The 10,765-nt window shown below is 49.3% G+C and overlaps 1 protein-coding gene across 1 annotated transcript in view; it reads left to right on the plus strand.

The window, feature by feature from the left end:
- The window catches only part of GMIP (GEM interacting protein), a 68,658-nt gene that overhangs the window by 4,545 nt on the left and 53,348 nt on the right, over window positions 1-10,765 (plus strand). The window contains exon 2 of the mRNA XM_018572338.1: window positions 10,427-10,520. Coding sequence (XP_018427840.1) covers window positions 10,427-10,520 — 94 coding nt within the window. The remainder of the gene's footprint in view (window positions 1-10,426; window positions 10,521-10,765) is intronic.

Here is a 10,765-nt window from a genome sequence, read left to right on the forward strand (position 1 = left end):
TGCAAGCGTGCAGCGTCTGGCAAATTTAGGAAGTGCACAGAAGCAGCGAGCACAGCCCTGCCCCCGGCGTGAGCCATACAGTCTCATCAGAGTGATTGCAGCGCTCAGCACTCTCACTGTGCACTTCCTGATGTGATGTCTGCTGTCAGGAAGCTGCGGCTGTTTGTCACTCGATCACTGAACCCGGGTTCTGCAATCGATAGGGGCGGCCACGCCAGCCGGGCCTGGGGAAGATGGCGACGGGCCGAGGAGGGGGTAAGAAGCCGGGGTTACCTGGCCCCGTGTCGTTGCTCCGTGTCCCCCATCACTGTCTCCGTGTCATTGTATCTCATGGTTCTTGCTCGCTACAATTGTTTCCTCTTTATTCTTCATCGTTATGTCACCCTTGTGTGTCACTCTGGTCTGTACAGCCGTCCCCACACCCATGTGCAGATCACACAGGTGCTGCATATGTAGGTCATACGTGTGACATGACACGCAGCAGACTCCGAGGTTATAACCGAACTCCGGGATGAGCAAACATTGTCTACATACAAAAGGCGTCTGTGCCCTTCCTTCAGTCTGTACAGAAACCGTGCACAGAGCCATTCGTCCTGCGAGCCTCTGCAGGCGTTCCTTCTGTGCCAACGGAGGCAAAAATGAATGTTCTCAGTATATTGGTCTGTGCGGGTCGAATGTAATATTTGTAAAATGCCTCCATTTGGCCACTAGATGGAGCTGAGGAGCCTAAGAAAGAAGTGCTCATTTCCTGTGCTTCTCAGCACCATCTAGTGGCCATAAGGTGGTATTTTACAAATGTTACATTCGACCGGAAGTGATGCCCATTACAGCAGCCACTATGACCTCAGTGATGCCCCTTACAAGAACCTCTATAACCCCAGTGATGCCCATTACAAGAACCTCTATAACCCCAGTGATGCCCATTACAAGAACCTCTATGACCCCAGTGATCCCCATTATAAGAACGTCTACAACCCAAGTTATGCCCATTATAAGAACCAATAGAACCCCAGTGATGCCCATTACAAGAACCTCTATGACCCCGATGATGCCCATTACAAGAACCTCTATGACCCCGATGATGCCCATTACTAGAATCTCTATGACCCCAGTGACGATGATGCCCATTACAAGAACCTCTATGACCCCGATGATGCCCATTACTAGAATCTCTATGACCCCAGTGATGTCCATTACAAGAACCTCTATGACCCCGATAATGCCCATTACTAGAATCTCTATGACCCCGATAATGCCCATTACTAGAATCTCTATGACCCCAGGTGATGCCCATTACAACAACCTCTATGATCCCAGTGATGCCCATAAAAAGAACCTCTATGACCCCAGTGATGCCCATAACAAGAACCTCTATGACCCCAGTGATGCCCAGTAAAAGAACCTCTATGACCCCAGTGATGCCCAGTAAAAGAACCTCTATGACCTCAGCGATGCCCATTAGAGGAACCTCTATGACCTCAGTGATGCCCATAACAAGAACCTCTATGACCCCAGTGATGCCCATTACAAGAACCTCTATAACCCCAGTGATGCCCATTACAAGAACCTCTATGACCTCAGTGATGCCCATAACAAGAACCTCTATGACCACAGTGATGCCCATAACAAGAACCTCTATGACCTCAGCAATGCTCATTAGAGGAACCTCTATGACCCCAGTGATGCCCATAACAAGAACCTCTATGACCCCAGTGATGCCCATTAGAGGAACCTCTATGACCTCAGTGATGCCCATAACAAGAACCTCTATAGCCCCAGTGATACCCATTACAAGAACCTCTATGACCCTAATGATGACCATTACAAGAACCTTTTACTTCCTGTTTTGTATACAGTACAGGAAGTAAAAGGAATTCTCTCCAAAGACACCCCTGTATTGCCTGTATATGGGGACCGCCAACTCATGTCCTCTTTTCTGGTATCTTATTTAAAGATAACTTTTCAAGGTGGCAGCCACCATAGGCAAGGTGGCAGCCGCCATAGCTAAGATGGGAGCCGCCATAGCCAATATGGGAGTCGCCATAGCCAAGATGGGAGCCGCCATAGCCAAGATGGGAGCCGCCATAGCCAAGATGGGAGCCACTATAACCATGATGTCAGCCATTACAGCCAAGATGGCAGCCACCATAGCCAAAATGGGAGCCACTATAGCCATGATGGCAGCCATCACAGCCAAGATGGGAGCCACCATAGCCAAGATGGGAGCCGCCATAGGCTTCTAGGCTTTATCAAGCTTTATTACTTATTCCCAAACAAGGAACAAGTATGCAGCCAGTGAAGCAAGGATGACCTGACCTATATATTTTCTCCACGTCAAGAACTTGTTAAAGTAAAACCAAAGACAAAAACTTTTTTTTCTTTTTTGAATAGAGTAAGGAAGGGTTTTAACCCCTGTATCCCATTGGGTAGATTTCCCTTCACTTCCTGTCCAATAGCCACAACAGGAAGTGGAAGGAAATCCCTCCAAAGAGCGGGAAATCCCTCCTTGTCACCAGGGTCACTGGAACTAGTGTCCTCAATGGAAGATTCCCCATCTATTCCTGTTCTGGTGACAACCCAAATTTGGGATTTTCTCTCACTGATAACATTCACCAAGACAAACATGAGAGCGGTGAATCACCCTAATGGGGACACAGACAGCAATAAAGACCTGACAGGGGGGTCTATGTAAGCTCTTATGGCCAGGGCCCTCCTAACCTGCCTTCTGTCTGCACATCTTCCTGGACTCCCAGAGTGCTTTGCGTCTCCTTCCCTGCCGCTTGATGTGATGCAATCTCCATTTCTCAAGACCACATATCCCATCATGCATTGCTTCCAGCAAGCAATGACAATGTTACATTGTTCAGACATTGAGGAAGTCCATCCCATTGACATCCGCAATAAGTGAGTTTACAAACTTGTAGATGGATCTGGTAAGGTCTCATTCACACGAGAATCGGCCGGCAGGTACAGATCCGTGCTGCGTGCGCGGCCGTATTGGGCAGCTCCCGGGAAGGACAGGTGTTGCGTGTGATTAATACGCAGCCCTCATTCTTCTCTATGGGAGTACGCGGCCATATGCCCACCTCAAGTGCAGGTCCATAAGGGTGTGGGTGTCCCAGCTCAGACGCAGGCAGGATCCATCATGTCAGCGTACGAGTATGGACACCCGCATGGACGTGCAGGGCAGGTGAGCGTACGGCCGCGTAGTCCCATAGAGAAGGACAGGGGGCTGCGTACTAATCACACGCAGCGCCTGTCCTTCCCGGGAGCTGCCCGATACGGCCCCGCGCGCAACACGGATCTGTACGTGCCGGCCGATTCTCGTGTGAATGAGGCCTTATTAGGAGCGGGATAGAACTTCTGGAAATCCATCATAGGAATACAGATTTCTATGACGTTTGTTACGTTTCTCGTAGTTGTTTCTTTGTAGCAGGTTTATATATTGGACTCTGTAGGCGGCTTTTATTGCTCAGCATCGCTTGTAATGTGCAGTTGGGGGACAGATTGGTTGAAACGTCCATTGACATACAATGTAGCACCCGAGCCTTCCAAAATCTTTAACACTTTGTTAGGACAGACAGTGTATAGTCACAATGAATGTGCGTGGCGGCGTTTTACAGAGTTCAATGGGTGTCACTGGGATGGGGATTGGTGGAAATCTCAGATGGACACCAACACAATCATGACAGATGTTCTATTAATGAGTGAACCGGCCTGGGTTTGGATGGCTTAGACTTTCACCGAATCCACCCTGAAATCTAGGTTTGGTGAATGTCCAAGCGAAGCAAATCCAAATGCGGTTTGTCCTAGCAACCCGCACTGCGACATTAGTTGCTAGGATGCTAGCAGCTGGGTCACACAGAGCCATTGGTTGCTAGGATACCGGAGTGTGCACCATTACAACCGACGATGCTGTGACAACCATCAGTGTCTATAATACGCTGTGTGGTTACTGGTTGGTAAGATGCTGGATGCCCCACAGCACCATAGGTTGCTATGGTTGTCCATCTGCATCCTAGCAACTAATGACCAGTCAACCAATGACGCTATGCGGCTCAACCAATAGTCAACAAATGTCGGCGTGTTGCTGCTGGGGGTAGTAGTAGGAGTATACGGTATATACAGGCTGGTGTTACACACGAAGCAGTGGTATATACTCTGCTGGGGGCAGTAGTAGGAGTATACGGATATACAGGCTGGTATTATACACGAAGCAGTGGTATATACTCTGCTGGGGGTAGTAGTAGGAGTATACGGTATATACAGGCTGGTGTTACACACAGAGCAGTGGTATATACTCTGCTGGGGGTAGTAGTAGGAGTATACGGTATATACAGGCTGGTATTACACATGGTATATACTCTGCTGGGGGTAGCAGTAGGAGTATACGGTATATACTCAGCTTGCAGAGCGTTGTGCAGGGACAGAGCTACGTGAGATCTTATAACCACATCCTGCTTCCCATGTAACAAAGCTGGTTGCCGGGTGTTTGTCTCTCCGCACACACGTCACCCGTACAGACACGCGATGCCCCACAATTGGCACAGTTGTCGGTAAGTCCCGGGACTCCCCAGACAGGAAGTCAATATCCATGCCGCTGCAGAGTGTGGCCCTCACTGTCTGCAGGGAAGCAGTGGTCTCTACGCACAGGTCTGACATGCTCAGTCAGAGCTCACCAATCAGCACTAAGCGTTTTCTTATTGCAGAGCTATATGTCTGACTCAGTGGGAGGGGCCTGCCAGGCTTCTCTGTGGGGAAACAGTGGTCTCTCTGCAAAGGTCCGACGCACACCCTACTAAGTCAGGCCTATAGCACCGGAATCAGCAAAGCTCCTTCTTCCTGCTGATTGGTTAGCTCTGGCTCTGACTCAGCAGGGGCCGTGCCATACCTTTGCAGAGTGACCGCTGCTTCCCCACAGACAGCAAGGCTTGCGCTCCGCAGCATTCTGGCAGCATGCTGGCTTTTCTACTCAGGATGTGGCCGTCAACGCCACTTCCTGCACGGGGGACAGTTCTAGTGGTCACTGGGACAAATGTTCTCATCTCACTTCCTGTCCTGGTGACAACATCTTTATATTTCCTGTCACGTTCTGCCTTGGTGACAACGGTCACCAGGAGCGATAGAGGGGAGTGACTCCACCCAGTATGGACCCAACCAGCAATAAAAACCTGATAGGGGTTCTAATCTGATGGTGATGGATCTACAGTGACGGGTTCCCTTAGTGGTTCATGCAACCCTGGGGGAGACTTGCAGCCACCAAAACACATTGGCCGGGTATGGCTCATCAATTCCCGCCCAGAGCTACAATGTGCAGCCAATGCTGAGGGGAGTAGTGCATGTAGCTAGGAAGCGCCTGCAAGAGGCTGGAGGAGATCAGTAATGCCGAGATACAAAAAGGAATAAAAACACATTAGTATTATTTTTTTTGTAAAGAGGAAATGTTAATAATACAGAATGTTCCATCACCTGAGGACCTCAGACATAGGAGATACGCCCTACAAAAGTCTCTAAGACATACCTACTATGTCCCGCTCCTCTCCCCCTACTGTCGCTCCCACCGTCGTTAATACCAGAAGTTCCCGGCTGTCAGAATGGCAGCTCGGGCATTTTCATGTATTGCTGTACACAGCAGGAGCGGCTGCCAAGGCTCAGCCAGTGTAATACGACACTTGCAGAAAGTCTTCCCGTGTCATTCAGTAAATACAATGTAACAATTTATCGTTTCATTGTACTATTGTTATTCATATGTAGATCATAAAGTGTGACATTGTACATGACATCAGCAAAAGTAAAAAAACACTTTCTGTTAAAGGAGAACTATGGGGTCAATGTTTTCCCCATAGTTCTCCTCAGGGTCACGGGAGGACACAAACTAGCGTCCTCCCGTCACCCTAGGCTCAGTATATAGGGAGCTGCTGCTCGCCGTATACTGAGAGACGCCGCAGCCGGGACGGATCCCCACATTACTGTCTGGATCCGCCCAGCTGCGTGACTGACAGCTGGCTCTGCCTATCTAGAAGCAGAGCCAGCTGTACCCGCCCCCTCCCCCGTCCGTTCCGCCAGTCAGCGCTGGAGGATCGGAGGGGGGAATCCCTGCAGGGATCCGTGAGTGACAGTCTCGGCTCTCTGCAGGGAGATGATCGAGAAGTGAGCGAGCGCCGGTATGTGTTCACTCACTTCCCGATCTATTGAGCCGACCTGTGACAGTTTCATTGTAAAGGTGCCCATACACTGCTCGATTCTCGTACGAGAATGGCGGGAAATGCCGCGAACGTACGAGAATCAAGCAGTGTGAACGGAGACGTGCGACCGTTTCTACTGTACGGTCGCACGTCTTTTGTCTAAGGAGCACGCTAGAAAACCAGCCGCAAATCGTACGATTCTCGGCTGGTTGGAACGGTGCTCGGGAGACAAATGCCGAACGGGCCAGTGTGCGCACGTACACACTGCCCGTTCAGCATTGCAGTCATCGGAAGCCCGCCCCTCAGAGGGGCGCGGCTTGCGATGATAGAGAGTACGATCTGCCTGTCCAAGATGGGCAGATCGTACGTTTTTTTAATTACTTTACAACCATCGCAAGACTAAGGTCTTGCGATGGTTGTAAAGTGTATGGCCGCCTTAACACCTCGGCTCGAACTATGAGGTGAGTGAAAATCACTCTCCTCATAGTTCTCCTTTAATTCAGTCAGACAACATTTGAGCACTATATGGCAGGTTTTACTTAACCCTAATCAACCTTAATTAACTCCTTCCTCCCCTTCTCTATTTTATTTCTACTCATTTTTAGTTTATTTCTACTTTTGTCGTATTTTTCCCCCCAAAAAACGTACAATTGTACGAAAAAAAGCCCCTTTTTTTTAAATTTGCAAACAACCTTCCCGTGCTTTGTACCAGAAACATAATTTATATTCTTATTTTAAACAAGATAAATTATAGAATGAAATGCATCATTTTTATTCCCGGTAACGCTGCTTATTTTCATGCGAATGTCGGTCGGAATAGAGAAAAAAAACCTAATTGTTTTTGTTTTTTGTTTTTATTCTAGATATTTTTGTCTATAGATTGCATATGAAATAAAATAATTTCTGCGAGACAATACTGCCAAAAGATAGTTTGTCCTCATAAAAACAACGTACAATGTATTAAGTGCTGCGCTATATAAATCCTGTATAATAATAATATTAAGTTGTTATCTTAAAGGAGAACTATGAGGGGGAGGGGCTTTTCACTCACCTCATAGTTCTAGCCGACCTGTGACAATGAGACTGTCACAGGTCGGCTCAGTAGATCGGGAGGTGAGGGAACACATACCGGCGTTCGCTCACCTCTCGATCCTGTCAAGGCTCTCTGCCGTGACGGGGGAGGGGCTGGATTCCCCCCTCCCCGCTCCGATCCGCCAGCACTGACTCGCGGAACGGACGGGGGAGGGGGCGGGTACAGCTGGCTCTGCCTCTAGATAGGCAGAGCCAGCTGTCACTCACGCAGCTGGGCGGATCCCGGCACAATTGTCGTGATCCGCTTCAGCTGCGGCGTCTCAGTATATAGGGAGCTGGAGCTCCCTATATACTGAGCTTAGGGTGACGGGGGGACGCTAGTTTGTGTCCTCCCGTTACCCTGAGGAGAACTATGGGGAAAAGCCTTAACCCCCATAGTTCTCCTTTAAGTAATAGCAAAGTTACCGCCGAATTAACAGGCCCATGGTTGAAATGTACAAAATTGCAAAAAGGGTATAAAGGTCTGAAGACTGAAATGGTTAAGCAATATAAATAAATTATTATTATTATAATTCTATTATTTTATGATTATAATAATATTAATATTAAAGCTGGAAATATATATTTTTTCTTCACTTTCAGGGCGGTATCGGTGTGTTAGGTATATTTAGAGGAGAAAAAGGGGAAGGAGCTATATATTGCAGGCCGGGGATTACCCACAATCACATAATATCTCAGCGGAGATGTGTGGGTGTCTTATCCCTCGGAGACGTCTGCCAGTCTACAGCCGGGACAGGAAAACAAATCTAGCGCGGCCTGTCATGTGCGCACAGGACGGGCAACGTCAGACCTGCGTTCCTCTTTCTATATTATTGACCAGTTTCGACGCACGGAGATTTTTGGGGGAGATTGAGTCGCGGCTTCTTCATACGTAAATAGCGCCGCCCATTCATGTGTATATATCAACGTTGAGACTATTTTCAGTGGGGGGCCAGTAGCCCCAATCTTAATTTTGGTTGCCCCTGTCTGCCTGACATCTTGTGTCCGGGTTTCTGCTGCCATGAAACCCGGACCCAGCATTCAAAACCCGAACTGTCCGGGTGAATCCTGGACGGGTGGCAACCCTATCACCAGGCGCTATGGAGGCCTCGGGGGTTCTTCTCAGTCATTCTGAGGACCTTTATCCTTCGCTTTTATAGGTTTCCAGTCATGTTTGGCCCCTTGCCCAAGACTTCTCCTGTGGTCAGGGGCCCGATCTGCAACAGGTTTGCAGATGGTAATGGAATGACCATCTCTGTGTCAGGATACAGGGGGGTGTTGCCACGGGGACAACGGGCAAGGCGCAGGGCACTGGTGATCACACCATAGGGTGGAATAACTCAGCAACAAGCCAGAGCTCTGGCCAGGTTTTTATAGCCAGGGGATGTAAGACCGCCCCCTGGTCACCGAGCAACCAGGAGGCTTCCCTCCCCGGGAACCAATGGCAGGCGAGAGTGATGGAAGGTGTGTGCCGGGAACCTCCCCCAGCGAGGCCCACACCTGCTAGCCTGAATGGCGCAGGCACGCTACGCGCGGGCTTCCGGAACTGCGCGCGGAACCTGAGTACTGCGCACGCGCGTCCGCCGCTCGACCCGCGCATGCGCACCTACAACCCGGGCACCAGGGGTTCTACCAGGCTGGAGGGGAACCCGTGCCTTGCCCGTTGTCCCTGTGGAGTAGCAGCACCCCCTGTATCCTGATACTCTGAGAGGTCAAGCCTGGTGGCTAGTGTTGGGTTCCCATATAAAGGAACCCTTGCAGCCCTCAATCAGATGCGTCTTCCACCCCGCTGAACAATATCCGGACCAGAGGAGAATCTCTACGACCCAATTATAGACGGAGAAGACCTAAGAAGAGAATTCTCTGCAGATGATACGCATGTCTACGGTCATATTTATATTAGCTGCAATGGGTGGAAAGCTGATGTGAACCACAATAGAATAAAATAAGATTTAGGTTTCTGAGCCATACCTTATCCCGCCGGGTGACTGTCCCCTCCTCTCTCTGCCGGCGTCACTACGACTGCTTCCCCGCAGAGAGCAAGGGACAGACTTTCCTTCCCGGGCTGTGTCTGCTTTAGAAAGAAAATGAATTGTAAGGCATTGAACACCTTTTGTTTGGATGCACCCCGAACGTATTTCGCTGGAAGTTCAGTTTGGCTTTAACATATTAAAGGAGAACTATGGGGTCAGGGCTTTTCCCCATAGTACGTTTGTCCCTCTCATTTCAGAGAGATGCCCTCTCCCCCCATCCGCAGAGGGGGGGGGGGGGCTGGGAGTGAGCACCCCCCTGAAATGATTGCAGATAACACAGGAAGCAATAGCTTCTTTGCTATCTGCAGGTTGTTTTTTTTAGTATTCTGACAGCCAATAATAATAAAAAACCAGCATAGGAATGCTTAGCTAGATTCCTATTGGCTATTTCACTCTGCACTAGCCAATAGCAAACTAGCTATTGCACCCGCCCACTGCTGCTATCAATCAGCAGAGGGGGACCTGAAGTTCTCCATCAAGTCCTCTTCTAGTGGTTGACAGCAGCAGTGGGCGGGTGCAATAGCTAGTTTGCTATTGGCTAATGCAAAGTGAAATAGCCAATAGGAATCTAGCTATGCATTCCTATGCCGTTTTGCTGTTTTGCATTCCCTGAAAAACGTACGATCTGCCTATGTTGCATAGGCAGATCGTACTTGCAATGATCGCAAGCCACGCCCCCTGAGGGGCGGGCTTCCGATGACCGCAATGCCGAACGGGCAGTGTGCGCTTGCGCACACCGGCCCGTGCGGCTGTTATCGTACGGACATGCCACAAACCCGCCGAACATCGTACGATGCTCGGCGGGTTTTCGAACATGTCCGTAAGTTTAAAGTCATGCGACCTTACAGTAGTAGAGGTCGCACGGCTTCCACACACCTTACGATCATCGTACGATCGCAGGATTTCCCGCCATTATCGTACGATTATTGTAAGGTGTGTGGGGACCTTTAGGCTGGTGGCAACCGAACTCCTCCCTGCAGATAACAAAAATATACAATATCTGCAAAATGAGCAGATCCCTACAAAGTGTTTCTTGAATCCAGAAACAAATGGCCGTCTGCTGTAGTATCTCGGGAGAGTAGGGAGCGACTACCATAATCCACCTGTTATAACTAGACTGCGATCTTTCTCTTGTAGATGTCAATGCGCACAGCGGATCCTCGGAAGGCCGCAAACGATTCAGTGAAATATTTCGGGATCTGGATGCCTTAGAGATAAACATCGGCAATGAGTAAGTGTGACATTTTTTAAGGGTCAGTCCGCCCACTACTGATATTTCAGTTTTTGGTAGATCCTGGAGAGGTCAACTGCCTGGCTGTTCCATGTACACCGATCAGCCATTACATTGTGACCACTGTCAGGTGAAGTGAATAATATTGATTATCTAGTTACAATGACACCTGGAAGTGGGGGGGATATATTACAATGCACCTGGAAGTGGGGGGGATATATTACAATGCACCTGGAAGTGGGGAG

This window comes from Nanorana parkeri, unplaced genomic scaffold (genome assembly GCF_000935625.1).
Source record: "Nanorana parkeri isolate BGI_ZX_2015 unplaced genomic scaffold, ASM93562v1 scaffold2005, whole genome shotgun sequence".
Classification (NCBI taxonomy): domain Eukaryota; kingdom Metazoa; phylum Chordata; class Amphibia; order Anura; family Dicroglossidae; genus Nanorana; species Nanorana parkeri.